General features: G+C 38.7%; 2 protein-coding genes across 3 annotated transcripts; one reads left to right on the top strand and one right to left on the bottom strand.

Annotated features, from left to right (window-relative positions):
* Positions 1-895: 895 nt before the first annotated feature.
* Positions 896-19,580, top strand: lnx2a (ligand of numb-protein X 2a). Of its 2 annotated transcripts, none has more exons than XM_082183635.1 (11): positions 896-1,045; positions 3,763-4,290; positions 6,614-6,837; positions 7,407-7,544; positions 7,641-7,840; positions 8,868-9,236; positions 10,707-10,886; positions 11,229-11,406; positions 14,475-14,700; positions 15,494-15,616; positions 19,055-19,580. In XM_082183635.1, exons 2-11 carry the CDS (start codon positions 3,887-3,889, stop codon positions 19,188-19,190), a joined length of 2,178 nt encoding a protein of 725 aa, XP_082039761.1. In that variant the 5' UTR covers positions 896-1,045; positions 3,763-3,886; the 3' UTR covers positions 19,191-19,580. The 2 variants fall into 2 exon arrangements, with proteins under 2 accessions (XP_082039761.1, XP_082039760.1); XM_082183634.1 differs by having other exon boundaries at positions 15,458-15,616.
* A 705-nt stretch (positions 19,581-20,285) lies between these two features.
* gtf3ab (general transcription factor IIIA, b) lies at positions 20,286-22,680 on the bottom strand. The gene is made up of 9 exons (XM_082184801.1): positions 22,520-22,680; positions 22,299-22,393; positions 21,671-21,767; positions 21,503-21,591; positions 21,307-21,380; positions 21,125-21,208; positions 20,821-21,053; positions 20,684-20,737; positions 20,286-20,599 (listed from the first exon to the last, which is right to left on the bottom strand). The coding sequence occupies exons 1-9, from the start codon at positions 22,634-22,636 to the stop codon at positions 20,495-20,497; spliced, it is 948 nt and encodes a 315-aa protein (XP_082040927.1). The 5' UTR covers positions 22,637-22,680; the 3' UTR covers positions 20,286-20,494.
* Positions 22,681-24,203: the final 1,523 nt, after the last annotated feature.

Below are 24,203 nucleotides of genomic sequence, written 5' to 3'. Positions count from 1 at the left end.
GATCGCATTTCAATCAGGCACCTAAATGGTCACATCTGCTATTCGATTGACAGCTTGCTTGCTGAGTTCGGAACCACATACTAACATACTACTCCTTTAGGTCGTTGATATAGATTTATATAGATTTACTATATCTTTCTATGGCAGGAAAAGTTAGAGTAGTATGCGGTTCCGAATTCAGCAGCGTTGAGCGCCCGAATCTGCCCAACGGAACGGGGCCGGTGTCGGTGATGAGAAGGATGACTCATTTCTGCGAATCGGTTCTCTTGAACAGTTCGTTTGAATGAAACCGTGCAAAATGATTCAGTGGTTCTTTACATTATTACGTGGTCCCCTGGCATATTACATTTTCTAAAACGTTCTAGTTAAGTCATATGTAGGCACATATTGCTATTTATTACGTTTTTCCGATTAATTTTTTATAGTCATGTGTCTCAGTTAAATTTGTTTCCACCATGATAAACCACGGATCCCACTAATTGTAACCTAAATTTAATTTGTATTTACAACAAACAAAACTAAAATTCCTTTACATCCCTTGGTAATCATTTATTTATATTTAAAAATAATTCAAACTAACTTTGGTTTGCGTTTGCTTTCGTAGATAAAATTCAATACAATTAAGTCATACACATTTACAGAGCATTTTATTTGTAACATTTTTGCTATTCGGCTGTAAGGTAACTTATGCAAATGAAATCCTTATTTAACTCCAAATTATTTTACTATCAGAGACACGCGTTCTCGGTTCAATGAGTCGGGCAGTTGTTGACTCGAGAGCCGTTCGGACCGATTCATTTCAATACGTGTGCAGAGTATACGTGTATGGTTCAGACCAGATTCACGAACCGGTTCGACTGATTTGTTCAAAAGAGCCGACTCAAATGAATCATTCGTCCACGAATCGGACATCGCTACAAGACAGATACGGGGGTGTTTTTGACGTGCGGATGCGGCTCGGGCAAGCTGCGGTGGATGTGATTGAGCTCCATGATTCTCCCCTCTCGGGGCCAGAGTTCACACCATCCAAGGGGAACGCGAATAGGTAATGTTATTCAAATACTCATATTATTACTCGCTGATCCTTTATTAGGCTACTACACATATATTTTGTTAGATGCCATTGTCGTCCATTGTACAGGCGATGGCTCAGACAGAGAGACATTAAACGAAAAATTTACAGCGAGCCGCTCTGTAGCAGAAATAATAAGATATCGATATTAGTATGTGTCATAGATCCGGATTGGATACGCCTTATTAACGAGACAATTCATGCAGGTGGCATCCACAGACATTTTAATTCAGCAGAGAAAGCGCCGTTATTTCTCCTCCCCCTCCCTCCATTAATTTATTTTTGTTGCCTACCTGTTTGTGAATGTACAACCTTTCAGAAAATTAAGGTCAATGTATTGATTTTGGAAAACATGCGCGTGATGAGTGTCAAAAATGGTGGTTTGTGAATAGATCTGGACTGCAGAATGGAAACATGTCATTGCTATTGAAAGCCGTTTGCTCAATAAATAAAGACTTTATGGATGTGCATATCAATCTACATGGAAAATGTCAGACATTGCTTGCTTCCTTGGTAGATGTTTAAAGATCAGGCATTAATTCTATTGTTTTATGTCAGTTCAGCTGAACAAACATTTAATTCTTCATCCGCCAGACAGCCAGATAAGCGTGAATGTGCCATTTTGCAAGTGAGAACAGAGACAACTGTGACAGCTTAAGATACACAAGGATACAACAAGTGAGTGGCCTTGTCGAACAGCCCTTGCGGTCAATATCTAAACACTCCCTTGTGATTAAAAGTCATCAGAGATTCAACATAGAATAGGAATACTAATGGCAACTTCCCAAAGGCCTTATGTAATGAAGTCCCTCATCATGCTATCAAGGGATGAGGTTTAAGTGCAAGCTGCTTCATTTAGATCAGACTATCCATTTTGAAACATTACAGTGTGCTGGACGAGTGAGCATGGGTATGTGTGTCTGATGAGACGTTGACAGGGCTTTGTAGTGGGAACAGAGGAGCCTTGTGTCCTCATGATTTATTCATGTCCAGCTGCAAGATAAAAACAGAGGCAGGTAGTCACAGAGATGCCGTTGACAGACCAAGCGTGGGGCTGGTCATGGACGCACAGCTGTCGGATGCTGCGAATACAGGCGAAGGTTGTAGTTATTGTTGGCCCAATAGATTGCCCCCTGCTGTTTGGTGGCCTTAAAAAGGCAATTATAAAAGGTGTAGCTCAGGGGTTTTCAGTCTTTTAGATGCCAAGGACCCCAAATTCACCCTCTCACGTACAGTACCTTTCAAAAGTTTTTTAATGTTTTGAAAGGAGCGTCTTATGCTCACCAAGGCTGCATTTATTTAATCTAAAATACAGTAAAACAATAATATTGTGAAATACTACAAAAAACTAACTGTTTTCAATTTTAATATGTTTAAAATGTAATTTATTCCTGTGGTCAAAGCTGCATTTTCAGCATCATTAGTCTTCAGTGTCGCATGATCCTTCAGAAATCATTTTAATATGCTGATTTGGTGTTCAAGAAACATTTCTTCTTCTTATTATCAGTGTTGAAAACTGTTTTTTTGCTGCCGTGTGACACTGAAGACTGGAGCAAGGATGCTGAAATTCAGCTTTGACATCACAGGCATCACAAATAATAATATTTCACATTACTGTTTTTACTGCATTTTTGATTAAATAAATGCAGCCTTAGTGAGACTTATTTCAAAAACATTAAAAAAAAAAATGTCTCCAAACTTTTGACAGGTACCCCCATAAAGGCCTATTTCTTGTGAATAAAAACTCAATTTACAGTGTAAAAAATATTATAAATATCTGTACAATATTATAAGGAAAATATTCCACTACTCAATATAGTACTGTACTGTTATATGTATTATTTATTTAATTAAACAAAATGTAATGTATTTTTTATCAAATTTATTTAGATGTTTTGTAGAATCAAATTTTTTTATTATTTGTTTATTTATTTTGATTTTTCTATACTGTTTTTCTCAAAACTTCTCCATGGAGCCCAGGTCTAGCTCACACAAAAATGAACGTTTTTCCACACCTGTATGACTTTATTTCTTCAAGCTAAGGCGGACATCAACATTTTCTGTAAATAATGACAGCAAAAAACGACCTGAAATCATATTTATTATATGAAAAAGTATTGAAATTATACTTTTCAGAAATCCACCTTTTGTGTTCCACTGAAGAAAGAAAGTCAAACAGGCTCGGAACGACATGATGGCGAGTAAATATAGACAGACTGTGAACCTTTCTTTTAAATTTGAAATGTATCAAAATTAGAAACAGGGCCTTCAGAAGGAATGATTTTAATTATAATCTAGTAGATTTTGATTAATATTTGTATTTAATAACTTGAAGTAGTTTGCATTCCACCCCTCCACCCTTTTTTATGAACAAATCTGTTCAGAACTTATGCAGTGACAGTTTTATACAGTTTTTTTTTATCTTCTTCTCTTGCCTCTCGTCTTCTCACTTTCACATCCAAACCTCTTGACTCTGTGCTCCCTGCTGCAATCCTAGATAATTCTCTCTCAGCGGGATTGAAAGATTGCTCCGGGCGAGAGAGCGAGAGATTACACTGTCAGATTAATGTACAGGAGTAAACCCACACTGCTCTGCAACATAATCTCATCCACACAACACATGGCACACACACACAAACACTCTCTCTCGTTCACAACAGTTACCTCACTTCTTCTCTCCGACCCTTCAGAGTGATGTCACACCGTCTACCAGGGGGTGGCCGTCCCCTGCCGGAGTCACACAGCCTCTGACGCCCATGGGGCGGACACCCCCGTCACCAAGATACTGAGTGCGTGTAGCCGAAGCCGAGCGCGATGGGCAGTCTGGGAGAGGGAGTGGACCCGGGCATGGTGAGCGAAGCTCTTCTGGAGGCCCTTTGCGCTGAATGTGGACAGATTCACCGCGCCTGGGAGAACCATCTTTACAACTATCGTTTGGAAGTGGACGATGATTTGGTGTGCCACATCTGCCTTCAGCCGTTGGTTCAGCCCCTGGATACACCATGTGGCCACACCTTCTGTGCCCGCTGCCTGCGCAGCTTCCTGCAGGAACGGGACTTTTGTCCGCTGGACCGTGCGCATCTGCAGCTGCAGGTCTGCCGGCGCTCCAGCATCCTGGTGCACAAGCTGCTGGATAAGCTGTCGATCACCTGTCCGCTCACGCCCTCCTGTTCTCTCAGCATGCCACGCTGTGACCTGGAGGCACATCTCAAACACAGGTAAGATATTCACATTCAAATATTTCATCTCAAATGCAAAAGCTGTTGAAATCAAGGGCATTTCTAGCCTTTCATCAGTACTGGGGCACAAAAAAAGGGTTCCTATGTTTGTTTTTTTAATACTGCTTTGGATGTAAATCATCTTTACCTGCAGTTAAGACTCGTTCAAAAGCTGCAAACGCAATAAAGAGCTGCTTTTCAATGGATTGTAGGATCCCAAGACTATTTCAGGGGGAGAAACTGCTGTAAATGATTCAGTGCATGACTGAACTGTCCTAATAAATCAAACTGAATCACGAACAATTTCAGACCTTTTTGCAAACCCATTTGACTGATTAGATCAAAAGAGTGATTCATTTGCGTATCTGGCATTGCTAGCTCTTATTCTAACCAGCTGTTAAAAAATAAACTTTATCGCTGAAATATTATCAGAGAAAATGATTCCGAGGTCGGTGTACGGTAATCTTCATTGACGCAAAAGGTTTTTATGAGTAATATTTTATGGTATTTTACTGATGCTTGTGCTTCAGTAAAAAGGGTCTAGTAATGCCACTGGCTGAAATAATCACTTTATGCCTTTATTGTATCATTTTATCAGTAGAGCCTGGTGCTTGCAATGGCAAGCTCATGGGTTTGATTCCCATTGAATGCTGAATTTATCAAATGTATACCTTGAAAGTAATGTAAGTTGTATTTCTATAAAAGCATATACCGATTGATTTAATGTACACGTAATGGTTACTTTCAACGTTTTACACACAAAATGTTTTCCTTTGCAGCCAAGAACCACCCAGTTAAACATGAAGGACTGGCATGTAAAGCAATTAACTATAGTTGGCTTATTTTAAAGAAACTATGATATTGGTTCACATGTGCAGTTTTCTTTCTTTTGATGATATATTTACTTATTCGGGAATGTTTAGAACTACACAAGCATGTTGGTGGCCACAAATCTAACAGATATAAGTCACAAAACTTTCATTTTAATTTTCACATTGTGAAATGTGAAATTGTGGTGTACCTTTACACGTAAAAAACTTGATCAAAATGCAGAACATATTTTAATAAACAGCTCAACTTGAGCATAAGCACATGGGCTTTTGAGTCAGAACTACTATGAAACACAGGTATCTGTTAGAGTTAGAAATGATGCTTAGCAGACATAGGCTACTGTGACTTTCTTGTGAGTGGAGCTTGCTAGGGTTGATCTGACTTCCTATCTGGGGATTATTTGCCCCTTCGTCATGTGATGGGAGATTAGTCGGTCCTGTGTAATGCACTGGACAGCAGCAGTTTCATATTCTCTTCAGCCATGCTGGGAAACTTCAACTCGAGAAACCTTTTCAACCACTTCTTCTGTGAGACTGCCAAGGGCAACCCAGAGCTATGGTGAGTTAGAGAGTCCAGCGTGGTATTTTGTTCTAAGAGTTGGCAGGACTCTGTGTGGTTTGAGAGAGTGGTATAAATTTAGAAATGAGTTCTGGTGCAAAAGATAGAATTGAATGGTGTCTTTGGATGACCTGAAGGTCTTGGCCTACTAAGGGTTTGATGCCTGAAGCCAAACGTCAGTTGAATAGTTCAAAGTTGAGTTAGTTCACAAATCAGAGGACAAAGAAGTTTTTGCTATAATCATCTGTTTTTGTAAAAACAAGTAGAAAGGTGGAACTTATCAAAGTTTTGCCAGATCGTTCATAGATAATTGTTGCAAGAATGTTTTATTTATAGCTCAAAGGAAAAGCACCCAAGGAGATTAGCTAACCTTAACAAGGCACTAACGCCTTCTTAAGAGAAGACTGAGAGTTACTGCCAGCATTAGCCATCTTCTCTTAGCTTTGTTGACAATCGGTGCTTTCTTGTTATACTATGAGACCTCAGCATGTAATACTATCCTACAGGTCTTTGTCCTCATTGATGCGTAGAGTAATTAATTAGTGCTGTTATTTGTATGACAGTTATGTTTGTAAAATGCTGCAATACTCCTAGCTCAAAGGCAAAGAAAAATCCCATAGTTTCACAGGACCACTGTTGTCATTGCTAACTAAAACGAAAATAAAATATAAATATAAGATGTAAAACTTAAACTTAAAACAAAAAAAACAAAAACAAAATTTGGGGAATACAAGATCAGGACCTTTATGTTAGGTTCCTGAAATAGCATCTGCCCTGAGGATGTAGCGCAAGGCTTCTTGTGTAATTTGCTTCCTTTTACTTGCCCTTGTCCTCCACTTCATGTCAACCAGACCTCTGTGTACCTAGACTCCTGAATATTTTAGGTTACAGGTTACTCTGTTTATATTTTTTATGACTATGTGTGTTGGTCTAGGTGTCCTGGGACACAGAGCCAGCGAACAAAGCTAGATCGGACGAAGATGGAGGGAGGCGAAGACAGGGTCACGGCGACCGATCCCCCCAGATCGCCCCAGACTGAGATGAAGGAGAGTACACCATCACCACCTGCTGGATCCAACGCAGGCAACAATGTTCCTACATGGACAGAAGAGCCTGGCGTAGACAACCCCGCCTTTGAAGAAAGCACGGAAGAAGACAGTTAGTACCCTAAGTATAACTTTCAGAACACTCTATCAACAACTTGGTCACTCACTTGACTAAACGCACAGTTGATTTTAATAGACATTGCACCCTAAGGCCACATTCACACAGCAGCAGAATGTGGTTATCAGTCCTTTTTTGAGTCCTTAATACGGTTACGTTCACACACACAGTTTAGTTATTTACAGGAGTGACAACCGCATTCTATAACCAAACTCACACCTGTAAAATTTCAGGACAACAACCGCATTCTGGAAAACCTGTGCTGTCTGAATGGAACCGGATTGGACAACTAGACAACTGCACTGCACAAATGCGTGTCTACCATGTGTTGCTGGTTTTCGTGTGTGGTTTCGGTAACTGACAGTAACGAAGATATGATGGGGTCTTAGATTCAGTCACTGTTCTTCAGCGGAGCTGTTAACATCAGTTTTGTGTGTTGGGCATACGCGCGATTCTTTTCAGTTCTCTTCATTAGAGATTAGCATTAGCACATGTTGCTTATCTGACACTTGTTTTTTCAAAAAAGTGTTTGTAAAATGTAGCTGTCTTTCTTTCTCTCAAAGGTGTCCATGGTCTGGAGTGCGCTCCTCCACGTGTGAAGCGTCCTCTCAGCAATCCGTGCATCCATCTTCTCCGGACTGGCAGTTCAGCCTCTTCAGGATGGGACTTTGTTGAAACTTTGCCTCTTTCTGCTGAAGAAGGTGTGATTATTTCATATGAACCTAGAACCAAATCACTTTTGTTTCTCTGAGTTCCTTTGAAATCTTTGCTTGGGTTCCATAAGTCTTGTTCTTTAGGTTGTGTGAAACTTCCGTCTCTACCTGAGGGAGAAATCACAACTATTGAGGTTCATCGTGCAAACCCCTACACAGAGCTGGGCATAAGTATTGTTGGTGGAAACGAGACCCCCCTGATAAATGTGGTAATACAGGAGGTGTACCGTGACGGTGTTATAGCCCGAGACGGAAGGCTGCTGGCTGGGGACCAATTACTTCAGGTATTGCCGCTATGTTCCGAAATAACTGTCTGATTAAATAGCATTGTCACTGCTATTTACAGATCAGCCCTGATACTTTAATCAATCTCTAAAGAGCTCTAATGAATAGTGGCTGCAGAATGGCTACGAATAGATGCAGTCTTTGCCACAGATACAGAACAGAAAACTTTAAACTGATATTCACCTTAATATGTGACGTGCTCCATGATTTTGAGTCGTTTTGACCCAGAATTTTTTGTTTTACGCATTGACTGAAAAAGATAACTCTTTGCTATTTAATTATATATATATATTATGTTTTGGTTCAACTGTCAAGATATATGATTTAAATGGTGGCTGTCATACAAATTTGTTTTTTAGAAAATTGTCTCTAAAGATTCCAAATTTCAGACATTTTATTCAAACATAAACTACTGATTTTGTTTTAAAGAAATTAATACTTTTATTTAGCAAGGATGCATTAAATTGATCAAAAGTGACAGTAAATACATTTTTAGATTAACAAAAGATTTTTCATTTTTTCAAATACTGTTCTTTTGAACTTTCTAGTCATCAGAGAATCCTGAAAAAAAAAAAGTATCTCAGTTGCCACAAAAATATGAAGCAGCATATCAGCATATTTGAATGATTTCTGAAGGATCATGTGACACTGAAGACTAAATTAATGATGAAACAGTCATTTTGATCAAATAAATGCAGCCTTGGTGATAAAAAATAAGATAAATAAGACATCAATAACAGGTTAAGTAAAAATGTAGTAATGTAAAAAAAAAAGTAATAATAATATTATGAATGACGTCCTGAGGTAAATAAAATGTCAGACGGCATGTTATTCACAATCTATTTTATTGACATCTTTCCGCATTTTTTTTATCAGCACAATTTTAAAGCTGAACATTTATTTAATCAAAAACCACGTAAATCACAAGAAAAAATTGCTCATTGCAGCTACAGACTCAAAATAATAGAGCACATCACATTTGTCAAACCGATTCAATCTTTTTCTACACTTCCCATTTGAGTGCAGGTGAACAACGTAGACATCAGTAATGTGTCCCATAACTTCGCTCGCTCCACACTGGCACGTCCCTGCGCCACTCTGCAGTTGACGGTTCTGAGAGAACGCCGCTGCTCTGCCAGGCCACCTGTGGCAACTGCTACGCCCAAAGGCAGCCCTGCCAGCATACGCATCACCTTGCACAAGCGGGAATCATCAGAGCAGCTGGGGATCAAGCTGGTGCGGCGTACAGATGAAGCGGGTGTGTTTATCCTGGACTTGCTGGAGGGAGGGTTAGCCGCTAAAGATGGACGGCTTTGCAGCAACGACAGAGTGTTGGCCGTCAACGAGCACGACCTGAGACACGGCACACCTGAGCAGGCAGCTCAGATTATACAGGTAGAGAGAAAGCATGTGTGGGGGGCAGTTCAGGTCAAGATAAGGATGCTAGTAGACCTTTGCTTTGATAAATGATATTAAAATTCTACATTTTTGTCTAAATAAATGACAAATAAAACACACACACAAAAAAAAAAAAAATCAGTTAATGCTTAAATGCTTCAAGGGAATTTAGGCATCACGGAATTATAATATAAAGTTAAAAAAAGGATATATATTATGAGATTTGCTAAATATTACATAACTATTATTATATTATTAGTATTTTTAAATATTAATTTTAAGCAAGCAACAAGTGTTAATTTTAGTATTGTTAATATAGTTATTAATATTTTGAATTAACGTATTTTTATATTTAAAAAGTATTTATATTTATATTTTAGTGCCTCTGTTATTTTATTCGTTTTTTAATATATTTAGATAGATAGATAGATAGATAGATAGATTGATTTATTGTGGCCAGCCTAAGGCACACCTGTGCAATAATCATGCTGTCTAATCATCATATTGATATGCCACACCTGTGAGGTGGATGGATTATCTCGGCAAAGGAGAAGTGCTCACTAACACAGATTTAGACAGATTTGTGAACAATAATTGAGAGAAATAGGCCTTTTGTGTACATAAAAAAAGTCTTAGATCTTTGAGTTCAGCTCATGAAAAATGGGGGCAACATCAAACGTGCATTTACAATTTTGTTCAGTTTAATTTGTATATTTAATTTTATTTTAGTTTGAACAACACTTTAATCTAAATGTAAAAATAGGAGAAATCATTATGCACAATTAAATATCCAATATCAGCTGATAAGATCAATTTTAAAAACAAATCTAATATCGGCCACTTACTAATATGATTACAGATATATTCTGCATTTCTAAATATTGCCCGAAAAAAAAATCCCATAGATTTATCATTTATTTAGATTTCAGCCACATCTAGAACCCGGAAAACCAGACCTAGCAACACCTTAGCAACGACATAGCATCATCCTTGCAACCACCTTAACATGATGGTGACTTTTGCACAGGCTCACTTCAGAGGCTTTTTTCTTCAGATAATATAAATCTAGTTTACTCTAGTAAATGTTCTCATAATAAAACAGCTATTGTCATCTGTGCAAATCTCAGTGCCTGTTTGGGACATTAGGACACTGCTGCTGCTGCCCTACTCAGAGGGTAATGTGATTGATAGTATCTTTATGTCTACGTGAGCTGCTTTCTCCCATCTGGCTGCCCCGATCACACAGAGAAAGGGCAGCTAAAGCATTAATAAGAATAGCACTGGCAGACAGCAGACTGTCTTTTCAATACAGGGGTGTCACTATGGTTTCTATCGCTTGCCATTCGGTTGAAATCATGTGGCCCCCATCGAGCCCCCTTTCTGTTCAGGGCCCTTGGAATTGTTCTAACCCCTCCCCCCCTCCATTACGGCACCCCTGGAGTAAGACCGCCTACTGTCATCTTCTAGGCTAGTGGAGAAAGAGTCAATCTGCTGATTAGCCGGTCCAGCAAGCAGACTATGGCCGTGCACACAGGCTCCACCTTGACCAGGGACATTTGGAGCCATGAACACATCCCGCCGCTTCCGTGCACTGCGACCCCAAGCCCTGTCCCAAGTCTGCACCTTGCCAGGTCTTCCACCCAGAGAGTGAGTACAAATGCCTGCTGCCAAGAGCGAGAACAAGTCTGTGTATGTTGCAGAATCTATTTTAGCTCTGTGAAGACGTAATTAGGGAGCCCTATTTCCGAAGCATCTGGGTAGCCTCCAGTTTTTCTTGCGTTTACACCACAACCTTAATTACTCCTGGTTGGATCTATTATGAGATCAATTATGAAGTTGAAGTAGAGCTGATCCCGTTGGGATGATGAACAGCACTCTACAGAGAGCCGATCAAAGTGTCAATTAAGAAATGGGCTTCCCTTTTTTCTTATCCACATCTGAGAGAATTTTAGACTGTGCTGCTTGTGTAAATATGAGCGTGTGTTGTAGGACCTCTCCCAGTGTGTGACCTGTAAGGAGAAACACATCACTGTGAAGAAGGAACCTCACGAGTCTCTGGGTATGACTGTGGCAGGGGGACGGGGCAGCAAGAGCGGAGAGCTGCCGATCTTTGTGACGAGCGTCCAACCCCATGGCTGCCTGTCACGTGATGGACGAATCAAACGTGGTGAGTTACATAAACCTCATTTTCTTTCTTAAATTAGCATCTAGATAATCCTGACCCAAGTTTGAGCACATTTATGCAGCTACCCATTAGCTGTCTACCCATTACCTCTAATCAGCTATCCATTACCTATCATTAACATTGAGCCTATTTACTTTATTTATACATATTTCTGGTCTTATTGTGTATTATTCATTGGTTTATGTTATTCTGAAAAAATAAATGTTTGTTCTTGGTAGTGATAAGATTCGTAGGACTTTTTTGGGGTAATTTATCCAAATAAAAAGGGAAAAAATAAATGAAATTCCACTGCCAAATGATGAGATTATTTTAATAATTAATAAATTAGGGATGTCCCGATCTGTATCAGCTATTTTAAGCCGAATCCTTTATTTTAGCTCCTTTAGATCCTTCAGTCATCTGTCATGCAGGTGTTGTGCAATAGGTGGTAGCATAGATATATACATAGATGCCTCATTAGCGGCTGTTTCTATGGGCCGCTATATGCCGTCGGCCATATTGGACAGGTCAAAGCTGGTTGGTGAAAACTCGAGAGTAAGTTGATTGTGTGTCTGCAACTGTAGTTAGATCCATGTATGAATATATCTAGATCTGCAATAGACTTCAGCAGAGGATTTTGCGAAACTAAAACTAACACAGTACAACACAACAAGACGAAGGCGTCAGCTTACACCATCATTTAAAAACCTTTAATACTGAGTTAATAACACAGCCCAACACATTCGCTCCTGTGAAAGGTTATCCCATTTCTCTGGAAATTTAAATCTTGGCGGTTTCACAACCGGAAGCTGCACAATGTTCTGGCATCATTGATTTTTAATGTGAGTGACGACATGCTGACCGTTCCAAGATGGCAGGCATGCCGACGTGTCTGGAGCGGTTGAATGTGGCATTTGTATATATACACATATCAATGTGTGGTGGTATGCACCTTTAAGTGAGCTAAAAGCTTTGTTCAAGCTTCCGTGTTTAGCATATCTGATGCGCATTTTTGTAACAAATCACTCGAAAGTAATTTATTTACTGTTTATTTGTATCTTTTTATCTTGCTATTGGTTGCGTCTTGCTTTGGACTTGACTGACAGACTGGCGTTCTGACACCGTGAGCTTCATGCTTTCTAACCTTGTGTCCACTTTGTTTCTTTTTGCAATTATTCTGCTTTTTGTACATATAAAATACAATAAGTTTATATGAGTAGTCCCATATTCATAATTGTGACAGTCTGCTTACAATGTATATATATATATAAATATAAATATATATATATATATATATATATATATATACTGTATATACTTTAGACATTCAACCAACTATAAGTAACTTTGCTACTACATACCAACCATACCAGTCATTAGAGTATTAGTAGACTGTCTGCATAATATCTGCTAACATTTTATTGTGATGCTCCCCCAACAGACATTCTACTGACTATAAGTGGCTTTGCAACTACATGTCAACTTATTCCACAACCCAAACCCTAACACCTAACCCTATCCTAACAGTCTATTAATACTTTAATGAGAGTTAGTATACATGTAGTTGCAAAGTTACTTATAGTTAGTAGAATCTCTTAAGTGGACCATCAAAATAAAGTGTAACCAATGTCATTACTGTAGTAGCCTAATTGTTGTATTGGAATTACTCTGTAGTGATAGATGCCCCATTCTTACATTTGGGCCCTGAGAAACTCTGCACATCCCTGTATACACTGTATTGATTTTAATAACTTTAATGTACTTGAAGTGTGCACCAAGCACTAGGAAAATACAAGTATTGGATTGGGACTCTGTATTGGTAGATACTTAATATTCAATGACTTAGATCGGATCGGGGGCACAAAACACTTGATTGGGACAGCCCTAAAATAAATACATTTTAAACAATTCTTTCAAAAAGTGTGTTAAGTGACTTTTTAGAGGCAGAATAAATGCAATCCAATAATGGCCTTAATTATATATCAAACAACAATACTAAAACAAATAAAATACTGTTTAATTCAATCATATTTATAAAATACTACTGACAAATTGCATAATGTGTAACTTTCTTCCAACTAAACGTATTAAAGTTTCAGTACGTTGTAAACTGTTTGCAATTGATTCACTAAAAAGAACTGACTCATTAGAGTAATTTGTTTGTGAAACCAACTACACTAGTTGTGCTTTATGTGGTTGATTTAATAAAAAGAACAGAGAAATTAGAATCATTCATTAAGTATCAGAATACAAGGGTTGTGCTGTATATGTTTGATTCACTAAAAAGAACCGACTCATTCTTTCAGGAATCACACTACACTGGCTGTGCTATATGTGTTTGATTCTCTAAAAGAACTGACTCATTATAGTCATTCATTCGGGAATCACACTACACTGGCTGTGCTGTATGTATTTCCTCTAATATAACTGACTCATTAGAGTAATTCGTTAGGGAATCACACGACACTGGCTGTGCTGTATGTATTTGATTCTCTAATAGAACTGACTCATTAGAGTCATTCATTTGGGAATCACACTACACTTGCTGTGTTTGATTTACTAAAAAGACCCAAGTAATTAGTCATTTATTCGAGAATCACACTACACTGTTTGTGCTATATGTGTTTAAAACACTAAAAAGAACCGTGTCATGCATTCAGGATTCAGAATAAACTATTCTATTTAGTGAATCAAACACATAGAACCAGAGTCATTAGAATAATTTGTTTTGAAATCAGACTACACTGGCTGTACTGTATATGGTTGATTCCCTAAAAAGAACCAACTCAGAGTTATTAATTCTATAATCGGACTACACTGATTGTGCTGTCTATTTCACACTGTGGATTCACATTACATCAAGCTGTGGTGCTTCCTGTCCTCTAGACAAAAAGGCCCAGCCAAAAAAAGAAAACAGGGAAAGACTGTTTCCCGCTTGTGTGTCTGATGATGAAGTGCACTGAAGTGAAACCTGTCTCCATGGGGCTTCAGTCCTTGGGGCCGTGTTGCAGTCCTCTCTGTGTGGCTGTTTGGAGTGTCTCTAACTGTCTTTGTCGTCTCTCGTTGCTCAGGGGATGTACTGTTGAGTATTAATGGTCAGGATCTGACCTACCTGAGCCACAGCGAGGCAGTGGGCACTCTGAAGACCAGCGCCGCGTCCTGCTCTGTCCAACTGAAGGCACTAGAGGTCAGCACAGTTGAAGAACCGGGCCTGGACGAAGAGCTTCTCCCTCCGCACGAAAACGACTACGACGCAAGCTGGTCGCCATCATGGGTGATGTGGCTTGGACTTCCCAGGTAAATCAAATTTTGTAGAGCTTCACGTGGAAGATTGATGAGTGAAATAAAACAACAGCATTATTTGAGTGGATGTACTGTTGGATGAGTCCAAATGGCTTTTCAGACTCCATTAGGAGACTTAAAAATAGCTTCCTCACCTTGCTGAGCACTGATCCAAATAACCCTAAAATAGTCAATGCAATCTGGCCAGGACTACCATCATGCCAGGTTTCGTTTCACCTACTTTTTCCCATCCAAATCTGAGTGGAAACAGCTTTGAAGGGGAAAAAGGCAGCTATTTTGAGGACTTTTCTGTAAAATGTCTGTAGTGTTGATGTGTTTTGGATCAGCAGCTTTATGCAGTGTGAACCCATGAGGGGATTATGGCTGTGTCGTGATGTAAACAGCTGCAGATTATCAGATGAAACGCACATGTGGAGATAACTTGCTCCTAACCCATTTTAGCCTAGCCTCGGGTCATTCAGTCCAATCTCGCTCTTTCCTTTTTCACTCTGTCCTCCCTTTTGTCCTTTATCATCCATCGCCTTTGCTTTGGCACCCTTCTGTTTCCTTCTCCCTTCCTGTCATTGTGCCAAATCCTCCATTTCTCTATGTCTCCTACCAACATGCATCTGTTTTTCTGTGTTTCTATGTCTGTTGTCCCCTAGTATTCCAAGTAATCTGACATGCAATTTTTTGACCTGTCAGCGATTAAACAGAAAAAATATATTTCCTGATGATGCACACTTACTTTCCACATTGTACTCTGTCACAGCTACCTGCATAGCAGTCATGAGATTGTCCTCCGCAGAAGTCACCCTGGCAGCTGGGGCTTCAGCATTGTTGGAGGTTATGAGGAGAACCACAGCAACCAGGCGTTCTTTATCAAGACCATCGTCCTTGGAACACCCGCTTACTACGATGGCCGTCTGAAGTGAGCAAGCACAACAAAACAAACAATAAACAATGAACAAATGCATCACGGCTAGATGATACAGCACTTTCAATATTACCTTGATTTAAAAAACAAAAGGAAATCCTGCACACTATCAATACAATTAGTGATTGTTGTCTATGCCTGATGAAGGTCATGAGACCGAAACGTTGCTAATAAATATTTTGTGACACTTTTTGAAAGTATTGATAGTGTGTGGGATTTTTTTTTTTTTACTTGTTATGGTCTTCTCTCCTACGTACCTATCTATTACCTGCAGGTGTGCGATGGTAATTGTTAATTAATATTACCATGATTAAAATGTGGAGGGAAAAAAACAAGAAAAAATCTCTGGCCATCAGTGTTTCAAGATATTTTTTTGGTAAACACTAAACAAAAACACTATTTTTTTCTTACATATTTAATTATAATTATTACATTTAGTGAATATATTTATTCATTATGAAATTTTTAATTATGAAATTTATTATGTTTCATTATAGTCATTTTTATTTATTTATACATATTTAACACATAATACATTCTTATTAATAAATTACAATTTTATACCACAGAACTTTGTTGTGAATATTTATATTGAAGTCTGGATGAAATGGATTTTTTTTAATACATCTTACTGATATTATTGTGATCAATTGATCCATGTTTATGTTTCATTTTAAATCAAAGATAGACAGACAGATAGACATTAAATGTCCCCAACTAAGCAAGCCAAAAGCCAAGGCAACAGTGGTAAGGAACCAAAACTCCATCAAGGTGACAGAATGGAGAAAAAAACCTTGGGAGAAACCAGACTCAGTCGGGGGCCAGTTCTCCTCTCGCCAATGAGCGAACAGTGTATGATTATGATTCAGGGAGCATTACAGGTCAGAAGTCAGATTGAATATTATCCAGTTCCATCTGGTTGGAAGTCGGAGTCATCACGCCGGTATGGAGACGACTTTATTGAGGATCAGTGCTGATGGCTGTCGTGTCGATGAGGCCTCCACAGGGCTGATGAGGCTGGCACCTCAGGGATGCGTCGTGGATGGGTCCAGGCGCAGGTCCACCATCTGATCTGGATACCGCCCGGATCCGGCTGACTTCAGTAAACCTCGGAATAAACAGAAAGACTAACATTAGCGTAGATGCCATTCTTCTTGTGATGTAACTAGTACATCAGGTGTTATAGGAAGTGTCCCTGGTTCCGACTGACCTAATCTATGCAGCCTAATAATCATTTAACTGATTTGAATAATAGAAATGTAATGTTCTATATGAATTCCATGTAAAAGAGATGCATTTTTAATCTAGATTTAAACTGACAGAGTGTGTCTGCTTCCCGGACAATGTCAGGAAGACTGTTCCAAAGTTTAAGTGCTAAATAGGAGAAGGATCTACCGCCAGCAGTCGATTTTGAAATTCTAAGTATTATCAACTGGCCAGAATTTTGAGATTGCAGTAGACGTGAAGGACTATAATGCGTTTAGAGCTCGCTCAAGTACTGGGGAGCTAAACCATTTAGTGCTTCATAAGTAGTCAGCAATATTTTAAGATTTATACAATGTTTAATAGGGAGCCAATGCAGTGTTGACAGAACGGGGCTAATGCGGTCATACTTTCTGGTTCTGGTAAGAACTCGAGCTGCTGCGTTTTGGACCAACTGGACTTTGTTTATTATGCGTGCAGGGCAACCACCCAGTAGATCATTACAATAGACCTTCATGAAGGCATGAACTAACTGTTCCGCATTTTTCATGGAAAGCATATGTCGTAATTTAGATATATTTTTAAGATGGAAGAATACGGTTTTACAGATGCAAGAAACGTGGCATTCAAATGAAAGATTGGTATCAAAGAGCACACCCAGATTCCTAACCGACAACAAAGACTTGACAGAGCAGCCATCAATTGTTAGACAGTATTCTGGGTTAATACGTGCAGAGGTTTTTTGCCCAATAATTAGAAACTCTTTTTTTTTCAGAATTAAGTTTCTTCCAAATTTTTTATATCAGTTATGCATTCCGTCTGGGCGCGAACAAAGGTTTAGAGCTGAGTATCATCAGCATAACAGTGAAAACTAATTCCATATTTCTAATGATATCTCCCAAGGGTAGCATGTACAGAGTGAACAGCAATGGTCCTAGTACTGAGCCTTGTGGTACGCCATACTGGACTTTTGATCGATATGACATCTCTTCATTTATTGCTACAAACTGATAAGTATAATTTAAACCATGCTAGTGCAATTCCACTAATGCCAAAATAATTTTCGAGTCTATTCAAAAGCATGTTGTGGTCGAAGATATCAAATGCAGCACTAAGATCCAGTAACACTAATATAGAGAGATACAACCACGATCGGATGATAAGAGCAAATCATTTGTGACTCTAATGAGAGCAGTCTCAGTACTATGATATGGTCTAAATCCTGACTGGAAATCCTCGCAGATACCATATCTTTCTAAAAAGGAACATAGTTGTGTGGATACTGCCTTTTCTATTAATTTTGACAGAAAAGCTCAATTCAAAATCGGCCTGTAATTGACTAATTCTATAGGATCAAGTTGCATTTTTTTAATAAGAGGTTTAATAATAGCCAGCTTAAAAGTTTTCGGTACATATCCTAGTGACAAAGATGAATTAATGATATTAAGAAGAGGATTTATGACCTCTGGAAGCATCTCTTTCAATAGCTTAGTCGGTATAGGGTCTAACATGCATGTTATTGATTTAGACGATTTAACGAGTTTAGACAAATCTTCCTCTCCTATAGCGATGAATTAATGACATTTTTCCTCGGGGAGACTGCAATGCACTGTCTGATGCGATACTGTAGTAGCATAGTTATAACTTTCTCTCTAATATTATCAATCTTGTAAGTAAAGAAGTTCATAAAGTCATTACTGCTGTGCTGTTTGGAAACATCCGGTGTTGAAGCTTTATTTTTTGTTAATTTAGCCACTGTTTCGAATAAATACCTAGGGTTGTATTTGTTTTCTTCTAAAAGTGTTGAAAAATAAGCAGATCTAGCAGTTTTTAAGGCCTCTCTGTATGCAATCGTGCTCTTTTTCCACGAAATGCGAAAAACTTCTAATTTTGGTTTCTTCCAGCTACGCTCCATTTTTCTGGCTGCTCTCTTAAGGGCCCAAGTGTGCTCGTTGTACCATGGCGTTGGACTATTTTCTTTAATCTTCTTTAAGCGCAATGGAGCAACTGTGTCTAAAGTGCTGGAAAAGAGAGAGTCAATCATTCTGTTGCAACATCGAGTTCTTCTAGGCTATCTGGGATGCTGACGAGATGAAACTGATCAGGAGGATTATTTATAAAGCAATCTTTAGTGGCAGCAATCTTTAATCTTTATATTAACATTATTCTCTACCATTGAGATTGTATCGATAGCATTGACATCGTTACAATGCTTCTTTTTCCATCCAGGTGTGGTGACATGATAGTGGCGGTAAACTGTCTGTCCACGGCTGGCATGAGTCATTCCGCGCTGGTGCCCATGCTGAAGGAGCAGCGGAGCAGAGTGGCGCTTACAGTCGTGTCCTGGCCAGGAAGTCTAATCTAACCCCACCAGGGCACCATGCCTCACCTCATATCTGTGTTCTAATGGTCCTATGTGTTCTACTCTCTGCCACGGAGGCACCATACTGTCAAAGCCAGAGCCTCGGAAAATTGAATGCTTTTACTTGATGCTGAATAAACAAGGCCTTAGAAAACCTGCCACGCCCATGAGGCCATCGCCCTCTGGAGAGCAGCCTTAAGGTCTCCCCTCACCATGCCGATCAGCAGTCCACTCTACCGGAGGTTTTATATACATGTTATCTCTAAATGTGATCTACGTTTGTGAATGTTTGTGTAAAAGAGACCGAACAAAAGTGTATGTGTGCAAGTATGAATGGATGAATGTGCACAGATGTTTAATAAATCTTTCCCAGTGAGGATATGGGAGTTAAGCCTCAGTTGATGTGTAAAAATTATTTCTAACCCCACTTAACAGATTTGATCCAACCGTTTTACTATAATAATCTCAGAAAAGTCTAATGTTAAAAAGTTCCAAGCTCTCTAGAGATGAAATGTGGGACACATATTTGCCCTCCTAAAATGTTTTTTGAAAATCTTTGAAAAGATTAGCAGCAATATCTCATGGAGAATTTTAGCATTTGCTACCATCTTTGGGCAAGAGTTCAAGGTTTGGCTGGTTAAGCATGTTCCCCATTAGCTCCTGCTGGCAAATGCCATAACTACCATCTGTCAGGAAAAAAGAAAGTAACTGCAAAAACAGTATCAGTATACACAGAATAAAAGACTTCATTAAAAATAAATAAACCAAAGTAAGGTCTGTGGTTAAACTCAAGATATCTTCGTTTATAGCCAATGTTTAGCCTTTATTTCTGGTGAACGCATTTAGGCTTCCAAGTTCATGAAAGTTGTTCATTGGTGAAGATTATTATAAACAAACATCTAAGACACTTTTGTTTGACAGAGCTCATTTTCCACAATAATCCAAATCAATAGAAAAATCCTATTAGGTTGTTGTAGATAGAGGGAACCAGGGTGATGCCAAATTCCAGGTTGGCCTACAAAAACGGTCACTGCAGTGCTCTAAAAACTGCCAACTGCCTTTGACGTCAGTTCAGGTCTCAGGGACCCGCTATCCAGCCCAACATGTTTTTTGAAAAATTAACATGAACAGAGACTTCATGAACTTTATTCACCACAAAACAAAAGAGTTGCAGCAGTGATCATTTATTTCATAAATGAATCTAAACTGAAAACATCATGTCTGTATAAACTAAACAAAACTTAGGAAAATATGGGACAAAAGTAGATTGTTCCATGAAAAAGAAAAAGTTAAGGCAATGGCTTCTTTTATCCAGTCTTGTTCAAGGACACATTTTGCAGATGCTCAGATAGTTTAGCTGCATCTGTTTTGGATGAAGTCTTCTTTCGTTTGCGCTGCTTGACTTTTGGCTTCTGTAAGATCATCATATTCAAATGAGCATCTCCAACACGTCTCAAACACACACACAATTGGTGCACTGCCACATATCAGTTTACCTGCAGTTTTGACTTCTGAGGGTTATGGACTACAGAATGCCTCTTCAGGCTTTCCTGTAAAAAAATAAAAATAAGTTTAATTAATTAAATTAATTAGTCACTTAAGATACTACGCCATAATAAAGGGAAATGCTGACCTTCATAGCAAAGGCTTTACCGCAGCCTGCAAAAGGGCAGATGAAGTCAAGCTTTCCCTCATGGAAGACCAGAACGTGGTTCTGCAGGTTGAAGTTTTTGGTGTAGCTCTTTTGACAGCCCTCTATAGAGCATTTAAACATGCGCCGCTCCCCAGAGTGAACTAATTGTTTGTGCTTCTGCAAAAACCAGGCATTGTGGAAGATCTTCTTGCATTGATCACATGGCAGGGTAACTGTTAACAAGAGAAAATTGAGCATAGATAAACTTGCATTCAATTTGATTAATCAAAATGACTTGACACACCTCTGTGAGCAGTCTTTTTGTGCTTTTGATACTCAGACCAAGTTTTTCCTTTGAAGTTGCAAAACTCCTCACCACATGGGTAACCTTACATTTATAAAGAAAGGGAAAAAATTATTAATAATAATAATAAATAGATCTAAAAAACAAACCTTGTTTGAAAGTCAGAAAAGGTTTTCTATTACCTTCATGTACTTTCCCATGTTTTTTTAGAGCTTTAGAGGAAACAAATTTGTTGTTGCATCCCATAAAGTCACATCTGTCAGAATGAGATTGAGTAGCTGGTCACAATGAGGAAAAAAAAAAAAAAAAGAGAAAGAAAAAGGAAATACATTGTGTAACCCGAATGTGATCTAAAAATTAAAAACAAAAGGAACTCACTCAAAGGGCATCTCATTTGTGTGTTCACACATGTGAATCTTCAGTTGCTTTTTCTTATGGAACTCCTTTCCACAGTCTTGATGGTTGCACTACAAAATATTGTAAATACAAAGTAAACATTTGAAATTATAAAATAAACAACTTAAATCAAATCACAAGATTACTTACCACATAATATCTCTCTTCGTGGTGGTGAACATGAGCAACATGGTTCCTCAAGCTGCCAGGCGTGGAAAACGCAGCTGAACACCCGCTGACTGAGCACCTTTACCAGTTTTGATCAGCAGAAATGTGCACAAAAGGGGCATAGTAAGGGTATTCTGACTGCATATTAAAAACCTCAGTGAGCAGCCCACTTAAACAGCCTTTGAGGCAACATATCATGCCTATAAACACTCTCTGGTCAGGCGAAAGGGTACGAGTCGTTCGTTCAGTTTAAACGGTTGCGTAAACAATTCAATGATGAGGATTCAGCTCAACCAGAACACACACACAAAAAAACTAAATTTGTCACCACCTACTGGCATAACACGTATACAGCAGAAATGGTCACTGAACAAGACTTTTAGTGAACAAAATGTCACTGGTATGAATCAGAATTTACACCACTACAAAATAGTTTTAAAAGTGAAAAGTAGCCTACATAAAAGTAGGCTACATAACTCAAGACGAAACATTTGAAAGTGCCATAAAGTAATAATAATAACAACAAAAGAATAAAAACACATAGGCCTACATACAAGTCTTAATATATGCAAGTTCTTCGAGTAAATTTGCTGTCAGTATATGGACTCACAGGTAGGGTTTCTCGCCACTGTGGCTCAGTTGATGTCGGGTAAGCTGGTAACGGGTACAAAAGCTCTTCTCGCAGTTTCCACAAGCAAACGGCTTCTGATGAATAGTAAATAAAGTACGACTTTTTAAGATAAAAAGTTTACACCACAAAGTACTAATATGAACACTAGAGGAGCATCTAAAATCCAGACAAGATTAAGTTATTGATTGTGTTTCACTCACCAGTCCCGTGTGTTTGCAGTAATGCGTTTCCAATTTCCACAGCTTTGAAAACGTCGCTTTACAGTCAGAGAAAGAACAAATGAAATGTTTATTCGGGTGTTGAATTCTTTCACCCATTCTAATCGATTATAAACTTCTGCTGTCAACAGGTGGCAGGTCGGTCTTCGGCCCATTGAGCTACGTTTTATTGTGAGTGGAACATACCAACTGAGTTCATTGAAAAGTGTGACAAAAAAAGACTAATGCGTAAAATTATCATGTATCCTCTAAGCTGTCATATTATTTATAATTATGTATTGTTTAGCAGAATAATAATGAATGATTTGGCTCACAAATAGTAGTTATTGCGCTTTCACAAGTAGATAATAGCTTGCTCCTGATTTGAATAGATCTACCTGTATACGTCACATGATTAGCGCATGACGTCGTGTAGTGAGGGCTCTCATTAATTTTGTTTATTTTTTATTTATTGTTATAATTGAGAACAATACACATAACAATTAAACTACAATAGAACAAATAAATATTTTTAAATGTCACGAAATCAGGGATATAAAGGCTAGCTAGAGATGTTAATAAATAATAGAATAGCCTAGCCTACCTAGTTAACAGTGCTTTCAAATTTTTATGGTTTCCATTTGTCATCTGGTTATTTTTCACAAATGAACCAGCATCACATGTTTTAAATGTTTATTTTCCATGGTGATTCACACATGGCATAACACCTGATAAACACCAGTTCACCTTCACAGAGTTGTGATCGGGACTGAAGGTCTTTAGAATTGTCTGACAGAGATTTATGTGGATATTAAACTGTCAAGTGGCTCCATTCAAGTCTGTGTATGAATGTGTCTGTCTAGGGTGTTTAAAAGACTGCCTGGCTCCATCCATCATACACACACGTGGAAATTACTGCCCTAATTGTGGTTTATCAGCCTCCAAGAACAGCCCGCTGATATGTATGATTTACTACAGTCATGATTGCTCCTGTGTCTCAAGGTGATCATGTTTTATTTCAAAGTGCTATTTCTTATTTCCTGCTTGCTGCACTTTACCTAGAGCCAAAGGGGATTTGTTTTTCTCTTTCTCCAGCTTGATCCAGAACATTCACAGGAACTTCACATTTAAATGATACGCGGATAAACAACCAAAATCGAACATTAAATAGTCCACAGTGGACAGCTTATAACCCTCTATCAAGCTCATCCAGACTCCATCCATCTGACATCAAGTTCAGCGGACATTCCTGCCCTATGGTCACCGTCATGCCTATTCCGTCACATCATCCGGTCTTGCAGTGCCCCAACCCTCCCATGTTTGGGATTGATCAATAAAGCTGCCTCTATATCTCAATGGCCATGATATGTCCTGATAAGCACAAGCAAGCAAAAAGACAAACACCAGATCACAGGCAAAATGGTGTGCCGATGGTGTTTGGAGAGTCATGCCTTCAGTCTCCCATTTGAGCCAGTCTTTATGATTTCACAACCTTTAGGAGGTTTCAAAAAGAGTCAGAGACTGTGGTGGGAGAAGACAATATGATGTCTAGTTGTATTATCTCTGAATGTCGTGTTTGCTTGTCTCCCTGGTTGAGAGAGGTAAGTTAATGTGTAACATGGGCGGTCGATATGGCTGCCGCGCTGCTTGATGGCCTAAATCTCTGAGTGTCAAACAGGTATGATTA

The sequence above is a fragment of the Leuciscus leuciscus genome (genome assembly GCF_965113295.1).
Source record: "Leuciscus leuciscus genome assembly, chromosome: 11".
In the NCBI taxonomy this organism is placed as follows: domain Eukaryota; kingdom Metazoa; phylum Chordata; class Actinopteri; order Cypriniformes; family Leuciscidae; genus Leuciscus; species Leuciscus leuciscus.
Note: the sequence above shows the minus strand (reverse complement) of the source record. Positions and strands in the feature narration are given on the sequence as shown.